This window comes from Hyla sarda, chromosome 3 (genome assembly GCF_029499605.1).
Source record: "Hyla sarda isolate aHylSar1 chromosome 3, aHylSar1.hap1, whole genome shotgun sequence".
In the NCBI taxonomy this organism is placed as follows: Eukaryota; Metazoa; Chordata; class Amphibia; order Anura; family Hylidae; genus Hyla; species Hyla sarda.
In genome coordinates this window covers 247,153,291-247,181,007 of record NC_079191.1, presented here as the reverse complement: position 1 = coordinate 247,181,007, position 27,717 = coordinate 247,153,291, and the positions used below count along the sequence as shown (strand labels likewise).

Sequence of the window (27,717 nt, the reverse complement as noted above, 5' to 3'; positions counted from 1 at the left end):
GACTTTTGGCTTGGCATTCTGACCTTTCTCCTGTATTAGCAAATTTATACCTTTACTTTTCCTGTTACCAACTTAGCTAGTGGACTTATTGTGTGTTTGCTTAGTATTATTTCTGTTAGTTTGTGTGCTTCCTGACTGTATCGCGACCTGTGTCTGTTTTTGTAGTTTATTTTGTTGACAGTGATCGGTGACTTCTATCACCTACTTAGAAAGGGACCATCACCATGGTTGTTGATCCACTCTTAGGGCGGATAGGCAAGTAGGCAGGGTCAGAGGCTGGTTACTTACCCCTCTCCTGACACCCTTGACCAAGCAATGTGGGTTTGGATAGATGTTTGCGAGAACACAAATGGGAGTGTTCTTCATCCTCTATCTCTCCTTTCCTACTTGATTCCTCACCTGTCTCTAAATCTGTGCCTGAGGATGAACCTATGCAGATAGGGTCCATTTGTACCCCAGAAGAAAGCAGTAGATTTCGACAACTCTGCGGCCTGTGTTTTTACTGTGGAGAGGACACTCATTTCATCGGATCCTGTGTCAAGCATCCTCATCAAAGTGGAAATTGGGGAGGCCACTTGGGTGCACAGGTATGTCATGTCGCTCAGAGAACTACTCCTCACAAGGTTCTTCTGGGGGCATTGTTCCATCTTCAGTCCAATCTGATTTAAAATCTATCAATGTCTCAAGGCCAGTTTTGTAGCAGCCACTGGCTTATTGGAGAGTGTGCATGCGGACTTGAAGTCAGAAAGGAGCAGGGAAGATCTGGAGGATGATTGTGAGGACACGAGTGGTGTGACATTGAGGACGAGGATACAGATGAGGATTATTGATTGTCCATCTGTGTCCAAGCCCGTACCTCTGTACTTTCAAGTTGTTAAGGGTCCAGTGGCCCCTCTTAAAAGGGAAGGAAAAGGGGTACTGTCAGAACCTGTAGGGTTAATCTGCATTGAGAGTCTTTTGTTTTCATGGTTGCTGTGGTTACGCCCAGCTCTCTGGGATGTTCAGCTGACCTCTAGTAGTTTCTCTAGTAGCTAGCGTTTATTACCTGTATTCCTGATCATCTGGTATTTGTGACTTATGGCTTGGCATTCTGACCTTTCTCCTGTATTAACGAATTTGCACCTTTACTTTTCCTGTTACCGACTTGGCTAGTCCAGCTAGTGGACTTAGACTTATTGGGGGAGATTTATCAAAGCCTGTGCAGATGAAATGTTGTCCAGTTGCCCATAGCAACCAATCAGATTGCTTCTTTCATTTTTAACCACTAAAAAAGATAAAAGAGCGTGCCAATGTGAAGGACTTTAGGGGTTCACAGTGAGGTCCCTGATCTAGGATATAACTCTCCGAGTGTTTTTGTGCAATTCAGGAGGCACAACGCTCAACAGGCTTAGTAGAAGCGCATGTCCTGAATGGAGATGCTGGTGGTGGTAGTTCCCCACTAGATTGCAGCTTGATCCCTTTACTCACATAAAGCGTGAGCACATCAATAGCAGGAGAAATGCACTGGATCGTGCACAGGTAAGGGATGTTAGAAGCGCTATCAGCAAGCAGGCAGTTCATATAAAGATTTATGCAAGGTGCAAGGTTTATTAAAATTTACTCATGTAATGTGTTTCAAGGGCGGGCTGCCCTCTTCTTCAGACCGTTTGAAGAAGAGGGCAGCCTGCCTTTGAAATGCGTTACATGAGTAAATTTTAATAAACGGTGCACTTTATATGAATTGCCACGCTTGCTGATAGCTCTTCTAACATCCCTTACCTGTGCATGATCCAGTGCATCTCTCCTGCTATTAATTTTTAACAAGGCCTCTTCAAAATGAAAGAAGCAATCTGATTGGTTGCTATGGGCAACTCAGCACTTTTTCCTCTGGAAAGGTTTTGATAAATCTCCTCCATTGTGTGTTTGTTTAGTATTATTTCTGTCAGTTTGTGTTCTTCCTGACTGTATCTTGACCTGTTTTTGTAGTTTATTTTGTTGACAGTGACTTCCATCACTTACTTAGTAAGGGACCATCACCCTGGTTGTCGATCCGTTGGGTCAGGGTCAGAGGGAGTGGGTGAGAATAGGGCTGCACTCCTTCCCTGCCCAGACGTGACATAACTGTGTGCTGCACATGCCTTATTGCACGGGAAGATGTGTGGCCAACGGGTGATGATTTTTTAATGGGTCAAAATAACCCAATTATCAAATGATCGCTTGCTGATCTTTTGCCCTATTACACAGGGTGATACCAGATTGTTTGCCCGATAATGGCTCCCGTGTAAAAGAGCCTTAAAGGGGTACTACAGTGGAATTTTTTTTTTAAATCAACTCGTGCCAGAAAGTTAAACAGATTTGTAAATTACTTCTATTAAAAAAAATCTTAATCCTTCCAGTACTTATTAGCGGCTGTATACTACAGAGGAAATTCGTTTCTTTTTGGACTTCTTTACTGTTACGACCACAGTGCTCTCTGCTGACTCCTCTGTCCATGTCAGGAACTGTCCAGAGCAAGAGCAAATGCCTATAACAAACATATGCTGCTCTGGACAGTTCCTAAAATAGACAGAGGTGTCAGCAGAGAGCACTGTGGTCGTGACAGAAAAGAAATCCCAAAAGAAAACAATTTCCTCTGTAGGACACAGCAGCTGATATGTACTGGAAGGATTAATAGTTTTTTAATAGAAGTTATTTACAAATCTGTTTAACTTTCTGGCACCAGTTGGTTTTAAAAAATAAAGGAAAAAAAAAGTTTTACACTGGAGTACACCTTTTAGGCTGGGTTCAGACATAGTATTTTGGTAAGTATTTGTAGGCAAAACCAGAATTGGGTTTAAAAACACACACAAAAAAAAAGGGTAAGTTCCTTAAATGCTATTATTAGCTTAAATATGCCGAAAAACATATAATCTTTGTAGTCATTTCAATTTTGCATGTAATTTTTCTCCTTTTCCATGTGTTTCTTTGGCCTGGGGATCCTTGGCCTTGCTACAATTATTGTAATATATGCTATCTGCTCAGGTTCAGTTCATAATAACAGCTGCTACCAGCAAATATAGGATGAGTCTAGTTTGAATAGTCAACAGTATGACTACCCAATCTTGTTTCCATAGTACTCTACCAACAAAAAGTGAAATGGAAAACTTACCCAGCTTTCCTCGAGAGAATTTAGAACTCTGTGTTTTCTTGGGAAGTGGAGCATTTGGGGAAGTATATCAAGGCACTGCTAAGGATATCCTTGGTCCTGAAACTGGAACTCAGAAAGTTGCTGTAAAGGTACTGTATAGTCCTCGATGCTATAGATTGGTTGTAGGTATGCATAACTTCTACATTTTATGTTTTAATAAACCAATAAGCTATGGTCAGTCTATAGTAAGCCTAATTTAATGTAGAAATACTTTAAGAAAATAGGCAACAGACTAGTGTCTATATAGTAATTGCTGAGTACATGGATAGCAATCATTTGGATTTGGTTTATGGCTTATTTAGCCTTTTGGTAGAATGCCTCGGGTTAAAACAAATCTGTTTAAATCTCTCTACAAATTCTGTACCATATAAATGGCAGAGCAAAGAAAAACACATTTATTGTCATTAGCATTAAGGGGTAAGATAAATTAGCACTAACCCTCCTTTGTTGTAAGCCCTACTCACTATACACATACATACACTATATATACATTTTCTGTGTGTTTTTAGAATTATGATTTACTTGATGTCTTAATTATTTATTTTCATCAGACTCTAAAAAGTGATGCAACAGACCAGGAAAAAGTGGAATTTCTGAAGGAAGCACATTTGATGAGGTAGATTATCTCATTTCGCCTAAAACATAACATTAATAACATATGAAATAATTACTAAATACATAAAAAATATCATACCGTAGATACAAACCCTTGTAGAAATAAATTTGGCACTCTTATTTGTATTTTAGAAATTTTATTCTGCAATGTTGCAAACTAACAGATTATATATGATGTTTCGATCCAAACACTGGATCTTCATCAGATATCTGCAGATTGCAGTGGAGGCAGGTGCGGTATGGCCCATAGCCAGGAGAGTAGGAAGCCGGTGTTGCGATCAAGAAGATCGCAAGGTGTCACCACGCGATCTTCTTGATCGCAACACCGGCTTCCTACTCTCCTGGCTATAGGCCATACCGCACCTGCCTCCGCAGCAATCTACAGATATCTGATGAAGATCCAGTGTTTGGATCGAAACGTCATATATAATCTGTTAGTTTGCAACATTGCGGAATAAAATCTCTAAAATACAAATAAGAGTGCCAAATTTATTTCTACAATTAATGAAGTATTGGGATCCTATTCGAGCACCGCTAATTTATACAGACAGTGCCATATCTTTATTTATAATAGATACAAACCCTGTTGGGCAATATGGTACAAGCTTAAAACAACTTCAACTCCATACCTCTGCTCTTGCTTTGCCCAAAGCCAAACTGTCTAGGAAGCACAGTGGGTACACACTTGTCCGGTGAGTGTGTCGGTCCAGATTGCAAGCCTTTTCCCTCCTGAAAGCAAGCCATACCTCTTCTAATTTTGGCCCATATTTAATATTGCCACATATGGAAATGTCTGAACTATTAAAATGTTATGTTATTATCCCTGCACGGTGAATGTTGTAAATGAAGAAAACAAAACAAAACAAAAAATAAAATAAAAACGACATGCTTGAATTGCAGGTTTTGGGCACATAAAACATATGAACACAAAAATGAATAAAAAAAACAATCAAAAAGTCCCTCCTACTTCAAAATGACAAAATTACATAGATCATGGTGCAAAAAATTTCCCCCCATACAGCCCTGTAAATGGAAAAATAAAAAAGTTATAGGGTATAAAGTCTATATAAACTGGGCACCACTCTAATTGTACTGAACCATAGAATAAAGACAACATGTCAGTTTCACTGTAAAGTACGCTGGTGAAAAATGAAACCCTGTAAATTTTGCTACATTTCAGTTTTGTAGTATATGTTATGGTAAAATGAAAGATTTCATTACAAAGTACATTTGGTCCTGCAGTAAACAAGCTCTTATATTTCTCAGTAGATATAAAGGCAATAGAGCCATGTCTGTTAGAAGGCAAAAAGGGAAATGTAGAAATGAAAATTGGCCTGATTGTTAAGGGGTTAAACAGATGAAACTGAATATACAGAGTTTTTATTTACTTTTATAACTATTTTGTTGACTCTGCTTGACTTCCATTTGGATTTAGACGGTGATGGCAATACAGATGTAAATACAAACAGCACCTATATCGAGTTAACGGGAGGTGCTAGAAAAAAACATAAAGGTGCCTGAATTAGGGGAGCTATGGATGTAGGCTGATGTTTTTGGAGACATGATAACCTATTTGTATACTAATTGTATATTTTATGATTTGCAGTCAGTTTCACCATCCCAATATCCTAAAGCTGCTTGGAGTCTGCCTTTATAATGAACCTCAGTACATTATCCTGGAATTAATGGATGGTGGGGATCTGCTGTCATACTTGCGAGGAGCTCGGGCAAATACCCTTGTAAGTATGAGCATTGAATTACTGTCTTCTAGATATCACAAATATTTCCAATAGTAGTAAGCTGTTTTCCAGTTTTCCATTCACAGCTTATATTTTCGAATATGTAGATAATTTTTTTTTTCATAAATACAAAAACCCTAGTAAATTATAATGTATGAATTGTTTTCTTATATTCTGCTGCTTCTGAATTATTTTGGGTTCAGTTGTAGGATTACAGCACAAAGGTCCGTCATTACAATGTGTGCCAGGCATCTTTTCACTCTTCAAAAGAAGTATATATAGAGTTATTCATTGGCTTCATAATATATTTTATGCTGCCTGTGTAAGAAAATAAGATAAGAACTTGAGTTGTATTGGTTCTATGAGTAGAGAAAATAGTCAGGCCTCAGTAAAGTAGTGTTTTGCTTCAACATTCGGCACATGACTGGGCTGTCAATCTGCAGGATAGGGTAAACAGGAAAGGTGGTGGAGCATGTCTGTATGTTAGAAGTGGTATGAAAGTCTGTGTGAACGATACCATAGTGTGCAATGATTCTGAGGAATCCCTGTGGGTAGAATTACAAAAGGAAGCAAAGACTGAAAAGATATTTCATGATGTAATCTATAGACTCCCCAACACCACTGACGAGATAGAAGGTCAGCTGCATGCACAAATAGAGAGGGCTGCCCGGCGGGTACAGTGGTAATAATGGGAGATTTTAACTACAAAGGGAAGACAATTCCTAAATTTATTGCAGGATAATTTTATATGCCAGTATGTGGAAGATCCAACAAGAAGTGATGCTCTGTTGGATCTGGTCATTTCCAACAATTACATTAATGTGGCCTAAGGTGATACAAGGTGCTCAACCCCAAGTGCAGTTGCGCACCTACGTTGGAGTGGAGAACCTGCACCTATGGATCACAATAGCGTTTCACTGCTGTGGTTAATGTAAACAATGACATTAGCTAACCCTCAAAACTGATGTAAAATTGAGACATTAGCCAGTATATCCTTATATGAAGGACACCACGCTAAGGTTTCTCAAATGGTGCGGGACCTAACACAAAACCTACCTGGCCAGATAAATAAAACCAGGAACCAAATTACGGCAGCCTTTGGTCCGACTTGCAGATTGCTCCTTAGTTACCTCCAGTGTGGACTAGGCACACATACAATGGGAGGGGGGAGACAAGCTACAAGCCCCACCCTGGTTGGTTCATTTATAGCAGGCCTCACAGGTGAAACCCTAATGCTACCCAGCAAGATAAAAGGGTGCATTAGTATAAGCCTTAAAGAGGTTCTCCGGTGCTTAGACATCTTATCCCCTATCCAAAGGATAGGGGATAAGATGCCTGATCGCGGGAGTCCCGCCGCTGGGGACCCCCGGGATCTTGCACGCAGCACCCCGTTTGTAATCAGTCCTCGGAGCGTGTCCGCTCTGGGTCTGATTACCGGCGACCACAGGGCCGGCGGCTTGTGACGTCACGCCTCCGCCCCCATGTGACGTCACGCTCTGCCCCTCAATGCAAGTCTATGGGAGGGGGGCGTGACAGCTATCACGGCCCATCCCGAAGGTTTGCATTGAGGGGCGGAGCGTGATGTCACACGGGGGCGGAGGCGTGACGCCACACGCCGCCGGCCCTGTGGTCGCCGGTAATCAGACCCGGAGCGAACATGCTCCAAGGACTGATTACAAACGGGGTGCCACGTGCAAGATCCCAGGGGTCCCCAGCGGCGGAACTCCTGCAATCAGGCATCTTATCCCCTATCCTTTGGATACAGGATAAGATGTCTAAGCATCGGAGAACCCCTTTAAGCAAAGACATAACCGCTTATATTTGCATGAACAAGTTATAGCAGGAAACTCAACCCCAAGTGCAGTTGTGCACCTTTACTGGGGTGGAGGTCTTGCACTTGTGAACCGTTGCTAAGGGCGATCCCCAGCAAAAATTGCATACAATGGAGGATGCCTCCATTTAATGGAGGAATGTAACTGTGCGTGAAAACCTTGGTAATAGCTACCACAATATAGTTACTTTTGACTTAAAGTGTAGAAAACAAAGACAGGTTGGGAGGGCAAAATATATAATTTTAAAGAGGCAAATTTCTCTGGGCTAAGAGCTGCATTACAGGACATAGACTGGGAGGAGGTGTTCTCAAATACTGATACAGATGGTAAATGGAAAATTATTAAATCAACACTGAATAAATATACAGCTAAATATATTCCTAAGGGGAGCAAGTATAAACAATTACAACTAAATCCTGCATGGCTGACAACTGATGTTAAAAGAGCAATAAAAAAAAAAAATTGCATTTAAAAAATACAAATCTGAGAGGTCAGCTATAGCATTTAAACAGTACCTGTCATCAAACCATATTTTCTAAATTAACTCAGATTATATTCACTAACTGCTCCTAACACCCCTCCTGCCCTAATATTTTTTTTAAAAAGCTCTGTTTCATACCTTTCCCCTTGCTCACATTGTGTGAGCTCCCAGCAGGAGAAAGTGGGCGTTCCCCAGGGGGGTGACGTTACTGTGCCTGCGAGAGCTGTGACTTGCCATGCCTGGCACACACTTCCTGAGTTTGGACTTCTGCAAGTCCAGGTGAAGACCAAATTAACTGTTTGGGAACAGAACAGAGCCACTTAGTGGCCATTTTTTCAATCACATTAAAAGCATATAAAGGTTGAGAATTTTGACAGCAAGGAAATAGCTGAGTGTCTGTAATAACATAAGGAACAATATATTAAAAGTTTAGTTTGGTGACAGGTACTCCTTAAACATTACAAAGTGCTTAATAAAATCTGTAAAAATGTAATAAAACCAGCAAAGATTCAAATAGACAGACAGGTGGCCAAAGAAAGTAAAACAAATCCTAAATATTTTTTCACATATATAAATGCAAAAAATAAAAATAAAAACAATGACAGAGCATGTAGGACCCCTTAATAATGATAATGGGGAGGGGGTCACTGGTGATCAAGAGAAGAGCTACTGAATGGGTTCTTTAGTTCTGCATATAAGAAGGAATCACGCAGGCCGTGCCAGTGTTGGTAAACACATCATGTAATGTAATGAACTGCCTTAATGTAGATATGGTCCAAGGTAAATTAAGTAAAGTAAATGTTAGCAAATCTCCAGGACCAGATGGATTACACCCAAGAGTTCTTAGAGAACTAAGTTCAGTACCCTTGCTCATGACATTTAGAAATTCTATGGTGTCTGGTATTGTGCCGAGGGACTGGCGCAAGGCGAATGTGGTGCCAATCTTCAAAAAGAGCGCTAGGTGTTCCCCAGGAAATTATAGACCGGTAAGCTTAATGTGCATTGTGGGAAAATTGTTTGAAGGACTCATAAGTAAATACATACAGGAATATTAGGAGATAATAGTATTATAAGTGACAGTGGGTTATAAGTGGGTTTACTAAGGATAGAAGTTGTCAAACCAATCTAATTTGCTTTGAGAAGAAGCCTTGACAGAGGAATGGCTGTGGATATAGTGTTTTTGGATTTTGAGTGTTTGGTACTGTACCTCAAAGACATCTAATAGGTAAGTTAAGGTCTTTGGGTTTGGAAACTTTAGTAACTGGATTGAAAACTGGCTTAAGGATCGTACCCAGAGAGTGGTGGTCAATGATTGGTACTCTGATTGGTCCCAGGTTTTTAGTGGTGTATCCCAAGGTTCAGTACTGGACCCACTCTTGTTTAATTTATTACTTAATGATATAGAGGATGGGATTAACAGCTCTGTTTCTATTTTTTCAGATGACACCAAGCTTCATAGTACGGTGCAGTCTGTAGATGATGCGCATAAGTTACAAGATGACTAGACTAAGTGTCTGGGCATCCACTTGGCAAATGAGGTTCAATGTGGATAAATGTAACGTTATGCATCTGGCTACTAAAAATCAGCATGCATCATATGTCTTGGGGGGGTAATCTGGGAGAGTCACTGGTAGAGAAGGATCTGGGTATACTTGTAGATCATAGATTACAGAATAGCATGCAGTGTCAGGCAGCTGCTTCTAAGGCCAGCAGGATATTGTCCTGTATCAGATGAGGCAATGACTCGAGGGACAGGGACATAATGCTACCCCTTTGTAAAACACTGGTACGGCCTCACCTGGCATATGCTGTTCAGTTTTGGTCACCAGTCCATAAAAGGGACACTGTGGAGCTGGAGAAGAAGCAGAGACGTGCGACTAAACTAATATGGGGCATGGAAAATCTTAGCTATGAGGAAAGATTAAAATAATTACATTTGTTTAGTCTTGAGGAGAGATGTTTAAGGGGGATATTATCAATGTATATAAGTATATAAATGGCCCATACAAAAAATATGGGGAAAAACTGTTCCAGGTTAAACCCCTTCAAAGGAAAAGGGGGCACTCCCTCCATCTGGAAAAGAAAAGGTTTGGTCTCAAATGGTCTTCTTTACAATAAGAACTGTGAATTTATGGAACAGTCTACCTCAGGAACTGGTCACAGCAGAAATAGTTGAAAGCTTTAAAACAGGGTTAGATACATTCCTAGAACAAAATAACATTAATGCTTATGCAGAAATATAATCACATCCCTTCCCCTTCATTCCACCATACCCCTTCCCTTCAATTGCTTGGTTGAATTTCATGGACATATGTCTTTTTCGACAATTCTAACTATGTAATTGTGTAAATCACTCTTGTCTAAGAAACATAAATACCACATTTACTTCTTCTTTATCCTTACCCCTAGACAACACGATTGCTGACATGCTTAAAAATGTTATGTGACACTTTTCACTCTATATGAACTAGAAATGTTAGAGTCAGAATTTCCATATCCTTCAGACTGGTAGATCTGTTATTGGGCTCATTGACCTCATTAGCATGATGGACCCCATTCAAGTTGATGGGGTCCTTTTGGGACTCAGATGTATCAGTTGTGCTCCGACCTGTTGAGGGTCCATTCGGTGCAAAGAAAAAAAAAAATTGCTGAACAGACCCTGAACGGATCAGAGCACAATAGCAGCGTGAATCTTGTCTTAGAAGGAACAGTGAATTAGAGTAAAAATAAATTGATGGACTGTGGTTATGATACCCAAGACATTTTAGTCAGAATTGTGTTTGTAAATTATGTGAAGAATCAGTTTTTTCCAACATAGTTGGACTGGCTGATTGCTGGAGGTTTTTAGACTCATATTTTATTGATGTATTTCTTATAGTTTCAAGATACATTGTTGTCAACTGTGGATCTTCTGGATATGTCTCTGGATGTTTCTAGAGGCTGTACATATTTGGAGAAGATGCATTTTGTCCACAGGTAAAATAACAATTTTGTAAACAGAAGTAAAATAATAGAAATAAACTTATCTTAAGAGAATTTGTCATGTTAAAATATTTTTAAAGAATTTTTGGTGAAGTTTGTTTCTAATTTTCTATTCAACTGTGTATATTGTAAGAAAATCCCAAAATCTTGCAGTATTTGTTCTGGCCACTATCAATCCAATACTGACATCTGCATTCTGTCTGTATTAGGATGTTGTCTCATTCTCCTCCTCTCACCCTCTTTGGGACCAGCTGCATCTTTACAAATGTACTTGGGGTCCCCCCTGGGTTTGGTGGACGTGCCTTAAAATTGACATGTGCCTCTTTTGTAGAATATCATTATAGTGGCCCCTGGCTCTATGTCGGAACTCACCTCTTCGCCAGATAAATTACCCCTACCGGCTTACAATTGAAGTGGATTATCTCATAACTCTTGTCTGTGAAAACGCAAGTAAAGGTTTTGGTGGCGCGTATAAACTCACAAGCCAAGTAACTTCTGCTCCTAAAAGTTTCCTTTATCCAATCACCTATTTGGCAAGAAGAGGCTTTGCACCACCGTATTCTAATCCTGGGGCCCCTCCTGTATGTGTTCTGAGGTATTTCCCCCACATACTCCCTGATGTCTTCATCTTATCTTAAGACATCCCAGTATTTGTGAAAGATGTGTTTCACCACCATGTGTTAACTGTCAAACTTGCCAATGACCCTTGCGGTTCCCTTTTCTATTGTCCAAGGTTCGGGACCAACAGTTGTTTCCTATGTTGCCCTATTGTCCACTCAAAGACTCTCCTAAGGACATCATCTGGGTAGCTCCTGTTCCTGAATCTACTCCTTAGGTTACCCCCTGGGAGAGAAATTCTTGAGGTTAACCTCAAGTTCAGTGCATTTTGGTTTGAAACCTTGACAAACTGCTGGAAATAAACACTTAGTCCAGGCCACAGGATGAAGTTCTTGTCAATGTACCTCAATCACATGGCCAGATGTTGATGCCGATGTCTGAGTCCTCCTTGGAGACCACCCTCACCTGCCTTTAGCCCAGGAGTGTCAGGGTCCGGACTGGCGGCTGGGGAGGACACTGGAGGTGGATCCTCTGTGCCAGAGAGGCGATGACGTGAGTCGTACTGGGGAATCGGTTCTAAGCAGCTACTGGTGTTCACCAAAGCCCACCGCAAAGCGGGATGGACTTGCAGCGGCGGTAACTACTAGGACGTGTTCCCCAGTAGCGACCCGACCCCTCTGGCAGCTGAGACTGGCGCAGTACACAAGAACTAAACAGAGGCGAGGTCAGACGTAGCAGAAGGTCAGGGCAGGCAGCGAGGTTCATAGTCAGGGGCAACAGCAGGAGGTCTAGGTGCACAGGCTTGGGAACACACTATAATGCTTTCACAGGGCACAAGGCAATAAGATCCGGCAAGGAAGGGAAGGGGAAGTGAGTATTTATGTGTAGGGAGGTGATTACACTGATTGGGCCAGGCACCAATTAGCTGTGCGCTGGCCCTTTAAATCTTAGAACATCGGTGCCCTAGGGAGCGGGGGCAACCGCGCGGGGACGAGACAGCCACAGGAGGAGGGTGAGTAGAATGGGGCGCGATCCGCGAGCGGGACTGACCCACCACGCGGATCGCGTCCCCGCCAGCATGAACACAGCAGGGCTCGCGGTCAGAGACAGAGACTGGAGCGCTCCTGTTAGCATAACGCCGCGAGCGCTCCGGGGAAGCCGCGGGACCCGGAGCGCTCAGTGTTACAAGGAGCAAGCAGGTATACTTGGCGGCACACAGGCTCTCTATTGCTGTGCCACTGAGCTGGTGAAAGTAGTAGCCATCAAGAAGGAAAAAATTGTGGGTTAGGCTGAATTCCAGCAGTTCCAGTATGAAGTAATTGTGTGCCACTAAATTGAGGTCCCTCAATTGGAATTGTAAATTAATGTGTGAGATTATGACCTAATCTATGGTGTGTAGATGTTCAAACACATTCTTCTATACTCCTCAATCCACATTATCACTATGTTCCCCCCCTTTCTCGGAGGGTTGTGAACATAGTGGTGTGATATGTTGATGCCGATGTCTGAGTCCTTCTTGGAGACCACCCTCACCTGCCTTTAGCCCAGGAGTGTCAGGGTCCGGACTTGCGGCTGGTGAGGACACTGGAGATGGATCCTCTGTGCCAGAGAGGCGATGACGTGGGTCGTACTGGGGAATCGGTTCTAAGCAGTTACTGGTGTTCACCAAAGCCCGCCGCAAAGCGGGATGGACTTGCAGCGGCGGTAACTACCAGGATGTGTTCCCCAGTAGCGACCCGACCCCTCTGGCAGCTGAGACTGGCGCGGTACACAAGGACTAAACAGAGGCGAGGTCACACGTAGCAGAAGGTCAGGGCAGGCAGCGAGGTTCGTAGTCAGGGGCAACAGCAGGAGGTCTAGGTGCACAGGCTTGGGAACACACTATAACGCTTTCACAGGGCACAAGGCAACAAGATCCGGCAAGGAAGGGAAGGGGAAGTGAGTATTTATGTGTAGGGAGGTGATTACACTGATTGGGCCATGCACCAATTAGCTGTGCGCTGGCCCTTTAAATCTTAGAACATCGGTGCCCTAGGGAGCGGGGGCAACCGCGCAGGGACGAGACCCCACAGGAGGAGGAGGGTGAGTAGAACGGGGTGCGATCCACGAGCGGATCTGACCCACCACGCGGATCGCGTCCCCGCCAGCATGAACACAGCAGCGCTCGCGGTCAGAGACAGGGACCGGAGCGCTCCTGTTAGCATAACGCCGCGAGCGCTCCGGGGAAGCCGCGGGACCCAGAGCGCTCAGCATTACAAGGAGCAAGCAGGTATACTTGGCGGCACACAGGCTCTCTATTGCTGTGCCACTGAGCTGGTGAAAGTAGTAGCCATCAAGAAGGAAAAAATTGTGGGTTAGGCTGAATTTCAGCAGTTCCAGTATGAAGTAATTGTGTGCCACTAAATTGAGGTCCCTCAATTGGAATTGTAAATGAATGTGTGAGATTATGACCTAATCTATGGTGTGTAGATGTTCAAACACATTCTTCTATACTCCTCAGTCCACATTATCACTATGTTCCCCCCTTTCTCGGAGGGTTGTGAACATAGTGGTGTGATATGTTTGCTTTCAAGATCTGAGTTCTGTGCTCATGGCAGAGGTCACAGATTAGAAAAATTGGATACTTCTCTGGCGCTTGCAGGATCCGTGTTAGTGGTCAATCAGGTAGGAGACTTCAGGTGTGATAAAGAATTCAGTCTTTATTGCTTCATGAAGAACAGACAACGCGTTTCGAGGGATCACCCCTCTTCCTCAGGTCATGGGTACAGTGACAAGTAACATAATGCTTTTTATATACAAAAAAACCCGCGAAAAAGACCCAAAATGTGGGCTGGTCGGGTGACGTCACTGACATGCGTGCGTGTCAGAGAGGAACAAGGTAAACAAAGTAACCATGTGCTTTGCAGTGTTATAAACAGTATTTAAAAATGCTCATAATGTCATTATTCTGTGAATGTGTAAAAGGGGGGAACAAGTGATTTCGGGTTTTGTGGTATTTCCATGGTAATGAGTTCACTGGGTCCGGTACTGGCGCTCAGTGTCGTCCGGACGTGGGTGCGTGCTGGTACTGCGTTCTGGATGTTGTGGTTCCTGGTGACTGTCGCCGTCTTCCACTGCAGTTGGCAGGCCATCGGGTCGGAGTGGGAGGGGCTGTGGAGGTACCTGGAAGGCGCTGCAGTCCCCCTGTCTGCGGACCACCGCTGCCCCGTGCATGCGCGGACGGCTGTATATCAGCGAGGCTGGAGGTGAGTGGTTCGCAGATGAGGGAGGACTCTAACTGGCAGCAATTTTAATGTTGGCCACATTACAACTACTGCTTTGGCAACGGGATGTGAAGCAAGACACATATACAAGACACATATACAATAATGTATCAAATTGCCGGTTTGTGCACTGGAGGCGCAGTCCCATATATCATTATTAATGATAGCGCAGGTGTCAGGGTTCCACATATTGACAGTGACAAATGAACACGGGGGTGAAGGGGTTACTGTGTATTTTTTACTAGTAAAAGGGACATCCAGGTGTCATGATGTCAATAAGACGGTAGGAAAGTGGGTGCACATAGGGACTACACAGTGGGCGTTTGTGATGCAGACGTCCAAGGTTTGGACGTATGCCAACGGTGGATAAAGGGTTTGTGTGTCTTAGTCGATGGTATTGTTCGGCGCATTCGAGGAGGGGGTGATTACCGACGTTTGGTGGTTGGGTGGACGTGGACCTGTAGGGTTGGATGTGGTGTAGACCCGTCTAGGGTACCTTGATATGGTAGCTCAGGGGTCTGGGTGTTCCGAATGACATGCATTTTTCAAGTGGGATAGGTATGCCTATCTGATAGCGGAATTGAATATATGTGGGACTAGGGGGCCAAGGGACTAGGGGTTTGGTTCCTGGCAAAAGGGCTTGATTTATGGGATGTTGCTAGGACGGGGAGGAAAAATGTGATGTGGAGGTCAATGTATTAATTCTGTTATTTCATTCAGGCCCTGAGGCTGTAAGGAGTTCAGGCTGAAGATCCAAAACATCTCTTTTCTGACTAGTGCTTCGAATCTATTGGTAAGATGTCCCGGCACTTGGTCAATTGGTATAATTGTAATGGGGTTGGTGCTTCCAGGGTGATGTCGGCTGCAGTGGCGCGATAATCCATGTAGTTGGTAGCCTTTCCTTATGTTGGCCCGATGTTGGTTCAATCTAATATGTAGGGGTTGTGTGGTCCTGCCCACATATTGCTTCCTACATTCACATTGGATTAGGTACACAATGTAGTTGGATTGGCATGTGAGATGTTTCTTTATGGGAAAAGATTGTCCAGTGTTGGTACTGGAGAAGTGTGATTTGTCATGGCAAATGGTTTGGCAGCATAGGCACCTTGGTTTGTTGCATCTGAAAGAACCTTTCTTTTTTTGATATCCTTGTTCTTGTTTGGGGGAATGTCTTTTTAGTTTACTTGGGGCAATCATTCCTTTCAAGGTGGGAGCTCGACGGAATGTGATCCTGGGTTTGGTTGGAATAATTTCTTTCAGGTAGGGATCGGACTGTAAAATGTGCCAATGTTTCTGTAGGATGTTCTTTACAGATTGTTGGCCAGCTGAGTATATTGTGATGAAATTGCAACTGTAGAGGTTCTCTTTTGTGTCGATCCTTTCTTTTTGCTGGTTCGTGAGTTTGTTTTTTTGTCCATGCACTCCTCTTGACTTAGTGCCTTGGTCCTGGAATAGGCATTTTGAATCAGTGTTTTTGGGTACCCTTTGGCTTGAAAGCGTTTTTCCAGGGTCTTGGCCTGGGTCGCAAAGGTCGTATCCTCGGTGCAATTTTTTCTGACCCTTTTGTATTGTCCGAAGGTTGTATTCTCCCTCCATTTTTTGAAATGGCCACTGTGGAAAGAAATGTAACTATTTGAGTCCACGGTTTTGAAGAACGTGGATGTTATGATGGCTCCCTCTTTGTGGGTAATTTCCAGGTCCAGAAATTTGGGGTGAGGGTGATCCCCCAGTCGTTGTTATTAATCTCAGCCACCAATTGATTTATTTTGTCCATCGGACCTTGCCATAGGATAAAAAGGTCGTCTATGTACCTTTTATATAATCTGGCATGTTGCTAGTGATGAAAGTATCCTCGAAGCGCCCCATGAATAGATTGGCGAAAGCAGGGGCTACTCTTGTGCCCATGGCGGTGCCACGTATTTGGTGGAATGTTTGTCCATCGTATTGGAAGTTGTTTTTGAGGACTGTTTCCAGGCAGGTTGTTAGGAACCATGAACTGGTAGCAGAGGACCTAAGGAAACTGCCAGATCGATTCCCACAGAAATCCCGAGAGGGTTACCTCACATGGGGAGAAAAACAAGCCCTAAAAACTCTGAAAGAGAACAAGGATATCGTTATCAGACCAGCTGATAAGGGTGGGAGCCTGGTTATCCAGGATTACAAAGACTACCACCAGGAAGCCTGCCACATTCTGGAGGACACCAACTATTACAGAAGAGTCAAAGGGGAGCCTTCCCCCCCCCCCTAAAAAAAGAGATCTTGTTCCTACTCAACGACGGTCTCAGTAAAAAAGTCATTTCCAAACAAGAGAAAAAGTTCATGTTCATACAAAATCCCTCTGTCCCCTACTATTACCACCTTCCTAAAATTCACAAGAACTCCACATGCCCCCCCGGGAGACCCATTATCTCAGGGATAGACAGCAGTACCTGCAATATGTCACATTACCTGGACCTTATATTGCAGGAATACGTTCAAAATCTCGACAGTTATCTGAAAAACTCCGACCAACTCATTTCACTACTCAAACCCATAGCATGGGTGGACGACATGATCTTGGTAACAATGGACGTAACTGCGCTATATACCAATATACGCCATGACATTGGTGTACAGTGTACTAGGTATTTCCTAGAAAGAGACCCTGATGTCCCTACAGAATAGGTCACATTCCTAACAACCTTTCTGGAAACAGTCCTCAAAAACAACTTCTTCCAATACGATGGACAAACATTCCACCAAATACGTGGCACCGCCATGGGCACAACAGTAGCCCCTGCTTTCGCCAATCTATTCATGGGGCGTTTCGAGGATACTTTCATCACTAGCAACCCCCTGTTCACCAAACATGCCAGACTATATAAAAGGTACATAGACGACCTTTTTATCCTATGGCAAGGTCCGATGGACAAAATAAATCAATTGATGGCTGAGATTAATAACAACGACTGGGGGATCACCCTCACCCCAAATTTCTGGACCTGGAAATTACCCACAAAGAGGGAGCCATCATAACATCCACGTTCTTCAAAACCGTGGACTCAAATAGTTACATTTCTTTCCACAGTGGCCATTTAAAAAAATGGAGGGAGAATACACCCTTCGGACAATACAAAAGGGTCAGAAAAAATTGCACCGAGGATACGACCTTTGCGACCCAGGCCAAGACCCTGGAAAAACGCTTTCAAGCCAAAGGGTACCCAAAAACACTGATTCAAAATGCCTATTCCAGGACCAAGGCACTAAGCCAAGAGGAGTGCATGGACAAAAAAACAAACTCACGAACCAGCAAAAAGAAAGGAGCAACACAAAAGAGAACCTCTACAGTTGCAATTTCATCACAACATACTCAGCTGGCCAACAATCTGTAAAGAACATCCTACAGAAACATTGGCACATTTTACAGTCCGATCCCTACCTGAAAGAAATTATTCCAACCAAACCCAGGATCACATTCCGTCGAGCTCCCACCCTGAAAGGAATGATTGCCCCAAGTAAACTAAAAAGACATTCCCCCAAACAAGAACAAGGATATCAAAAAAAGAAAGGTTCTTTCAGATGCAACAAACCAAGGTGCCTATGCTGCCAAACCATTTGCCATGACAAATCACACTTCTCCAGTACCAACACTGGACAATCTTTTCCCATAAAGAAACATCTCACATGCCAATCCAACTACATTGTGTACCTAATCCAATGTGAATGTAGGAAGCAATATGTGGGCAGGACCACACAACCCCTACATATTAGATTGAACCAACATCGGGCCAACATAAGGAAAGGCTAGCAACTACACGGATTATCGCGCCACTGCAGCCGACATCACCCTGGAAGCACCAACCCCATTACAATTATACCAATTGACCAAGTGCCGGGACATCTTACCAATAGATTCGAAGCACTAGTCAGAAAAGAGATGTTTTGGATCTTCAGCCTGAACTCCTTACAGCCTCAGGGCCTGAATGAAATAACAGAATTAATACATTGACCTCCACATCACACTTTTCCTCCCCATCCTAGCAACATCCCATAAATCAAGCCCTTTTGCCAGGAACCAAACCCCTAGCCCCTTGGCCCCCTAGTCCCACATATATTCAACTCCGCTATCAGATAGGCATGCCTATCCCACTTGAAAAATGCATGTCATTCGGAACACCCAGACCCCTGAGCTACCATATCAAGGTACCTTAGACGGGTCTACACCACATTCAACCCTACAGGTCCACGTCCACCCAACCAGCATACCTCGGTAATCACCCCCTCCTTGAATGCGCCGAACAATACCATCGACTAAGAGACACAAACCCTTTACCCATCGTTGGCATACGTCCAAACCTTGGACGTCTGCATCACAAACGCCCACTGTGTAGTCCCTATGTGCACCCACTTTCCTACCGTCTTATTGACATCATGACACCTGGATGTCCCTTTTACTAGTAAAAAATACACAGTAACCCCTTCACCCCCGTGTTCATTTGCCACTGTCAATATGTGGAACCCTGACACCTGCGCTATCATTAATAATGATATATGGGACTGCGCCTCCAGCGCCCAAAACGGCAATTTGATACATTATTGTATATGTGTCTTGTATATGTGTCTTGCTTCACATCCCGATGCCAAAGCAGTAGTTGTAATGTGGCCAACATTAAAATTGCTGCCAGTTAGAGTCCTCCCTCATCTGCGAACCACTCACCTCCAGCCTCACTGATATACGGCCGTCCGCGCATGCGCGGGGCAGCGGTGGTCCGCAGACAGGGGGACTGCAGCGCTTTCCAGGTACCTCCACAGCCCCTCCCACGCCGACCCGATGGCCTGCCAACTGCAGCGGAAGACGGCGACAGTCACCAGGGACCACAACATCCAGAACGCAGTACCAGCACGCACCCACGTCCGGACGACACTGAGTGCCAGTACCGGACCCAGTGAACTCAGTACCATGGAAATACCACAAAACCCGAAATCACTTGTTCCCCCCTTTTACACATTCACAGAATAATGACATTATGAGCATTTTTAAATACTGTTTATAACACTGCAAAGCACATGGTTACTTTGTTTACCTTGTTCCTCCCTGACACGCACGCATGTCAGTGACGTCACCCGACCAGCCCACATTTTGGGTCTTTTTTGCGTTTTTTTTTTGTATATAAAAAGCATTATGTTACTTGTCACTGTACCCATGACCTGAGGAAGAGGGGTGATCCCTCAAAACGCGTTGTCTGTTCTTCATGAAGCAATAAAGACTGAATTCTTTATCACACCTGAAGTCTCCTACCTGATTGACCACTAACACGGATCCTGCGAGTGCCAGAGAAGTATCCAATTTTTCTAATCTGTGACCTCTGCCATGAGCACAGAACTTGCATCTTGACTGAACCGCCTCGACTATCTCGAGAAACGGAAGGACACAGGCTGCCGCGGATCATCTCATTTCCATACGAAGCCCACAACGGTGTCGCGCTCGCAGCGCGACACAGTAAGGTGAGCAGTTTTCCATTCCCATTCCACCATGAGGTAACGGCACAGGGTGCGCTGGTCTTTTGTTCCCTTTTGTTCCCTTCTCTTTTTCATGTTTTCTTTCAAGTTCTTTCAGGTCCAAAAATATTGGGTTGATCTCCCTAAAATGCATTTTTGTTTAAAGACTTCTATTAGACACTCTGTCTTAATTGCAAACAGCAAAAGCATTTAAATGTAAAGCTTGCACTATATGCACATGCTTATCAAGCATATAGATATAGTTATGACTCCTGTCTTCACTGTAATGCAGCAATAGCGCCATGTGGTGCCTTTTGTCCAGTTTTGCTTTGTTTTGCGACAGCTTCACCTTTAAAGTGCCACTGTCATTTGAATAAAGTTTTGACATGTTGTCCAGATGTTTCAAAGGCTTATGTTTGCACTAGGACTCACTTGACTGCTACGATTGCGAGTAACAGAGGGGTGAAGTGCATGGCAGCATGCGCCTCACTCCTTGGCAGTCACTCAAACCTGACTTTTCATTGTCTTTAGAATAAAAAAGGTCAAACAGAGTCTCTAAAGCTTCAGGGGTGCAGGAATACAGGCGCTGACCAAGAAGGGGACCAGTGAAGCCAGGTAGAAATCAAACAGCTTTAATCCAATGCGACGCGTTTCACCGCACTTGCGCGGTTTCATCAGATGCCTGATGAAACCGCACAAGCGCGGTGAAACGCGTCGCATTGGATTAAAGCTGTTTGATTTCTACCTGGCTTCACTGGTCCCCTTCTTGGTCAGCGCCTGTATTCCTGCACCCCTGAAGCTTTCGCCTCTGCATTTCTGTCGATTCCAGGAAGGCTGCAGACCCAGTTCACTATACTACAAACGCAGATCCTTGTTGTGTGGGAATTTGCACAACCTGGCAGGGTGAGCATTCATTTTTACCCTCCCTTCTCACGCACCTGTGATCCCGTTGATTCTCCACAAGGGAGCGCCTGTTCTTCTTTTGTTTTACAAACAGAGTCTCTGACCAGGAAGTAAAGAGCACTGCAGCGCATTTCACAGGGTTATAACTCATGATTGCAGCAAGTGAGACCCTTGTGATCTAAACATTTGACATGTCTGGACAACATGTTAAAAGTACACTGTACTGTACAAAAAAATCTTCTTTACTTTAGAGACTTGGCTGCCCGCAATTGCTTGGTATCAGTGAAAGAATACAAACACCCAAGGAGAATGGTGAAAATTGGGGATTTTGGCCTAGCTAGAGATGTCTATAAAAGTGATTATTACAGAAAGAAAGGAGAAGGACTTCTACCTGTTCGATGGATGGCTCCGGAATGTCTCATTGATGGCATATTTACCACTCGCTCTGATGTTTGGTGAGTTTCATCTTGTTTGTCATTCTATTCAGAATATAATTACAATGTAATTGTTAGGGTACATTCACAGGTATTTAATCCATGCAAATTTAATCAATATAAAGCGCAGAAATCCACAGCAGATTAAAAGAGATCTTTGGTGAAAAATAACTTATCACCTATCCATAGGATAGGGGATAAGTAACTGATCGTGAGGGGTCCGACTGCTGGGGCCCCCTGTGATCACTGTGACAGGACCCGGCGCTCAGTGAGGAGCGCGCGCTGCTCTCGGGTCTTTTCGGCACTCCCATAGAAATGAATGGAGCACGTGCCATCTACCGGTAGATGACACGCATTCATCACTGAGAGCACCGGGGTCATGTCCTTGTGATTGTGCCCTCCCCCCCATCAGCTACCAATCCCCTAAGTTAATTTTTGCCAAAGTACTCTTGTAAGTCTTTAACCCCTTAACGACCACGGACTTAAATGTACGTCCTGGTGCTGCGCTATCATCAGCTGGGGACCCGCCGCAATTGTGCGGATGTCCGCCTTTAACCCCTCAGATGCCGTGATCAGTACAGTCTGCGGCATCCGATCATCTGCCGCGGGGATCCAATCATCTGTAACTGCGGACGGAGGTCCTCTCACCTGCCTCTGTCCATATCCCGGCGTCTTCTGCTCTGGTCTGGATTGAGCAGACCAGAACAGAAAATCACGAATAATACTGATCAGTGCTATGACCTATGCATTGCACTGAACAGTGTTAGCAATCAAATGATTGCTATAGATATTCCCCTATGGGGACATAAAAAGTGTTAAAAAAAAGTTGAAAAATATAAAAATAAAAAGTAAAAAATGTGAAAAATCCCCTCCCCCAATAAAAGTGAAAATTGTCAGTTTTTCCCATTTTACCCCCAAAAAGCGTAAAAAAAAAAAGTTTTTATAAACATATTTGGTATCGCCGCGTGCATAAATGTCCAAATTATCAAAATATAATGTTAATGATCCCGTACAGTGAATGGCATAAATGTAAAAAATAAGTCCTAAAGCTTTTTAGTCACATTTTATTCCCCCCAAAAAAATAATAAAAAATGATCTAAAAGTTTTATATATGCAAATGTGGTATCAATAAAAAGTACAGATGACAGCGCAAAAAATTTGCCCTCATACTGCCTTATATATGGAAAAATTTTAAAATTACAGGTGGGGGATTTTAGATTGCTGATTTTGTACAAAAATTTTTAGATTTTTTTTAAGCGGTACAAAAATATAATAGTATCTAGCCATGGATATCATTTTAATCGTATTGACCCACAGAATAAAGAACACGTCATTTTTACCGTAAATTGTACAGTGGGAAAATGAAACTCTCCAAAATGTGCAAAATTGTGGTCTTCATTTAAATTTCCTCCCTAAAAAAATAATTTTGGGGGTTCGCCGTAATTTTATGGTAAAATTAGGTTTCATTACAAAGTACAATTGGCCACACAAAAAACAAGCCCTTATATGGGTCTGTAGATGGAAATATAAAAGCGTTATGGATTTTAGAAGGCGAGGAGGAAAAAATGAAAACGCAAAAATAAAATTGGCCTGGTAATTAAGGTTAAAATTGCCTTGGTCCTTAAGGAGTTAAGCACATGGGAAAGTGCCCTTAAGCAATGTTTGCACACTGTTTTTAAGCCTCATTTTGAGCTTTATTTTCAGCCTTTCTGTTCAAATAGTGTTTCCATCATTGTTTCTGTGGGTCTGTTTTAAGCATTTAAGGCTCAAAATGAGGCTCAAAAAACAGTATGTGAACTTGGCTTAAAGGGGTACTCCCGCGGAAAACTTTTTTCATTTAAATCAACTGGTACCAGAAAGTTAAACAGATTTCTAAATTATTGTACAAAAAAGAAGGTTGCAGCAGCACTCTTGGTCAAAAAATGGAGGCTCTTAGCGCACTTTTTGATCAAAATGTGTCCCCCATTCACCACGCGGAGGTGGCCTCATTTTGGACAGGACCCTAACACTCATTTCACTCACCTCTGCTGGGCATATTGCCTCTGACTGGATGACATGTTGGATCCACTATCAATTTAAAAACCTCCTGTGAAAAAGGGGAAGGGTGCACGGCTAGAGAGGGTGCCACTCCCCCTAAATTGCACAGCAAAAAGAACCCCTCCCCTGTTTCACAGTAGGTTTTTAAATTAATAGTGGATCCAGCAGTCACCCAGTCAGAGGCCATATGCCCAGCAGAGGTGAGTGAAATGAGTGTTAGGGTCCCATCCGAAATGAGGCAACCTCCGCGTGGTGTATTGGGGACACATTTTGATCAAAAAGTGCACTAGAGAGTGCTGCTGCAACCTTCTTTTTTGTACTCTCTGTATTTGCCACAGCAGCGTGCACCCGTGTATTAGGTAGTTGTGCTGGCTATGTTTCTTTTAGATTTGTAAATTACTTCTATTGAAAAATCTTAATCCTTCCAGTACTTATTAGCTGCTGAATACTACAGAGGAAATTCTTTTCTTTTAGGAACACAGTGCTCTCTGCTGACATCACGAGCACAGTGCTCTCTGCTGACATCTCTGTTCTGTTCTCTGCTCTGGACAGTTCCTAAAATGGACAAAGATGTTAGCAGAGAGCATTGTGCTTGTGATGTCAGCAGAGAGCTCTTTGTTCCAAAAAGAAAACAATTTGCTCTGTAGTATTCAGCAGCTAATAAGTACTGGAATGATTAACATTTTTTAATAGAAGTAATTTACAAATCTGCTTAACCATCTGGCACCAGTTGATTAAAAAAAAACTAAAAACCTTTAAACCCCTTTAAACATTTAGCCAACCTCTGTTGTATTATGGAATTGTATAGCAATTTCTTTTATACTTTTATTATCTATTTTCACTTCCTCTTTCAATGAAAATATTTTAAGAACTGTTTTCAGAATTTTTTTTCCTTCAGGTCATTTGGTGTTCTTTTATGGGAAGTTTTCTCTTTCGGACAACAACCTTATCAAGGATATTCCAACATGGAGGTTTTACATTATGTGCGTTCTGGACAGCGAATGGACTCACCAGACAACTGCCCTGATGACATGTATGTAGAAAGTGTTATAATCTTCTTTATTATTTAATGTTAGAACTGGTTGGTATATGATAAATTGCCTTTGTATCTGTGTGCGTGAAAAAGAAACTGTCAGCAGATCCCCAAAAGTGCTGACAGTTCCAACTAGAGGATGGGAAGATAATATAAAGCATACCTGAAGTTCCAATCATGCAGATTTCATGATAAGTGTTCATAGGACTCTGCTATTGCAAGTGCCTAGAAGGCGGATCCTTCACAGTAAGTTCCCAGAGCTAAGTACACTGAGCTTCCTGGCTCCCTCTCAGCTCTGAATAAAAGCTCTAATGGAGGGCTTAAAGGGGTATTCCAGGACTTTTTTTTTATTTATTTGACTGTGCAATGGTGGCTCTACCTGTGTGTGATTGTGGTCTCACAATTCTTATGTGATCTCTGCCACAATGTTTATATTTTCAGCATACAAAATATAAACATCACCTCAGGTTTTCCCAGATTGCAGTTGCCCTGAGACATTACATCACTATTCAGGTGTTCAAAGGTAGCCTGTCTGCTTCAATTGGTGGAGCGACTACTGGGGGGGGGGGGGGGGTGGAAGAAATATCATTCTCCACAGGGCTGCAGGGAGTGGTCCCAGGTGTGCTTCAGTGGGTGGGGTGGCTTATGTGTTGGAGGGAGAACATTTACCTCACCCTTTCAAATAGCTCCAACAGGAAATAGCCATTTGACAAAAAGAAATAAGCAGCATTATGGTAAACTCACAACATAGCCACTAAGCCCCAAGACAAGCACATATCCTTCCTAAGCATGTCCATTACTGTCTGGCAGGTAAGTCCTAAAATCACCTTATGGTGGATAACCCCTTTAAAACTGCTGTCAGATTAGTTTTAAAGAGCTTTATCGCAACAACTGGTTCTAGTCACCTAGTTGCCCCCAGCCATTCATTTAGTATTACAAGAGATGCTCATTGTTAGTGGCTCTCTGCTTTCCTACTGGAAATGGGGCCATGCGAGGAACCTTTTACTATGTATGACATCTGCAGCTTGATGTGGAAACCTCTTTAATGTGACACAGTTTAAAAGAAGCCATTCATGATAACACAGTCACTGTAAGAATGCAAAATGAGAGTTTTCTGTAATTCAGTAGTACTAGAGCTGCTATCTGTTCCTTCCTCACTGCTAAATTGGCTATGAGAAGTAGGGAATGCTAAGGGTAAGATCTAAGGCTTATTCATATTCTAAAACAATAAAAATTGCCAAAAGTATCCCTTAAAATTTTTTTTTAACTTAACTAAACAAGCAATTACTGTGTATACAAACAGTGTCATTAAACTTCTTTTTATGGGATTGACCTAGCACTCAGCGCCTCTATACTGCTCCTGTCAGTAAAGGATATTGTCTGTTGCCATTACACACAGTTATTAATGGAAGTGGTGGATTCTTTAAATTCCATTTATCCTAAACATGATTCTGCACATGAGGAGCAGAGGAAAAGACCATTAGTTTCTTCTTCTTTTATTTTTTTATTTTTTTGGCTCACCATTGCACATTTTCATTTTCCACACAATCCATCAATTGGCTTAGGGTTCAAAGACTAGCAATTTCAGCATTTGTGCAGGCTTTTGTAGAGCTCCTTATTTTGAGCTCTTTAATGTATTTAACATATGGGTGATAAATGCTTGAAGTATCATCTTTTATCATTTGCTTTCCTGTTTTATTCTATATTAGATCCATCTTCTGAGTGGTTTATTGCCTTAAAGTAAATAATAGTTTTTATTCTGTTTCAAAGCGTATTAAAATATTGTGAGATAATATTTGTTTAATGGGGTTGTGCGCTGCCCTAATTTTCGGAGCTCCGCTCACAGCGTCCGGAAGTTCATTACTCCGGAAGTTCATTACTCCGAACGCTGTGTGCGGGCTTCCGTGTTCGCGGCCGCCGGGCGTGACGTCACGCCCGGCCCCTTGCCCGCCCCCCTCGTGATGTCTCGCCCGCCCCTTGTGACGTCACGCCCGCCCCTTCTACAAAAGTCTACGTGACAGCGCGGAGCTCCGAAAGTCAGGGCAGCGCACAACCCCTTTAAGCCTTATTCCTTCATTAAAATTTCAGAACTTATTCACATGCACTTTAAAAATTTAGGCCGAGCTTTCTTATGATAATACCCTTAACTTTATGAATAAATTGATAAGTGACATACCACGCAAAATGCTTCCAAGAGAAAGAGACAAGTGCCAAAGACGGGGGCTTTCACAACGTCCCCCATTGCCCCTGCCTAGACATTGGAAGGAAACATAATTTCAAACATCATCATAAATGACCTGAACAATATGAGGTCAAGCAGCACTGGCCATGGCCACTTTAGAACAGTTACCAGCAGCTGCTGCGGCACACAAACTCCTGAAATTTCCAAGTTTTTGTCTGTTTTGTTGCTGTCACATGGATTTGCAGCAAATTATACTATAAATATTATAATAATTACATTAGGTTTTATACACACACACACACACACATATATATATATATATATATATATATATATATATATATATATATACGTTCACTTTAAGTCCTTGATCTGTGTATATCCAAATTTGTTGGAGACACCACCGTGGGCAGTAGAGGGCACCATTTAAACACGTGAGAACATGACTTCTCAGAGCCTGTCAATATAGTCATCAATGTTTTCCATGGTTAATGCAATGAAGTCTTCAAGTTAAACCTCATAGGAAGATAGAATAGTTAAGTGAAATATCTTATGTCTAGTTGTGTCATTATAATATTATATTTTTTTTAGCAGTTTTGGATGAGTTTTTATTACAGAGCTTAACATATAGGCTGACATTTAGCAAGGGATGTCTAGTGTAGTTGTTTTTCTCCACCCTTTTTTAAATGGTGGTTTTGAAGTGTGTGCGACAAATTAATTGAAAAGTTGCAAGGATAATTATAAATTTAATGTGTTCTCAGTAGTTTGTATGTTTCCTTAGTGTGGTGGTTTTTCTTACGTCTCTTTTTAGATGATGTAGATTTATGCCTTGCTTTGCCTTTTGCACAAAAATTTGTGACTTTATACTTATGTCGCAGTTAATAAATATGTGACCACAGCATGGGGAAAAGGATAAGGCACACACCACAGAAAATCTCTGTGTGGACATTCTGCAGATTGCGGGTGCTGGCATGATATTCGCATGGACCACACGGGTATGCGCCATCTCATAGA

General features: G+C 42.7%; 1 protein-coding gene across 1 annotated transcript in view; it reads left to right on the top strand.

Moving 5' to 3' along the window:
- ROS1 (ROS proto-oncogene 1, receptor tyrosine kinase) overlaps window positions 1-27,717 on the top strand; it is a 190,164-nt gene that overhangs the window by 102,616 nt on the left and 59,831 nt on the right. Inside the window, exons 35-40 of the mRNA XM_056563593.1 lie at window positions 3,093-3,255; window positions 3,718-3,782; window positions 5,388-5,520; window positions 10,712-10,809; window positions 21,269-21,472; window positions 24,387-24,521. Coding sequence (XP_056419568.1) covers window positions 3,093-3,255; window positions 3,718-3,782; window positions 5,388-5,520; window positions 10,712-10,809; window positions 21,269-21,472; window positions 24,387-24,521 — 798 coding nt within the window. The remainder of the gene's footprint in view (window positions 1-3,092; window positions 3,256-3,717; window positions 3,783-5,387; window positions 5,521-10,711; window positions 10,810-21,268; window positions 21,473-24,386; window positions 24,522-27,717) is intronic.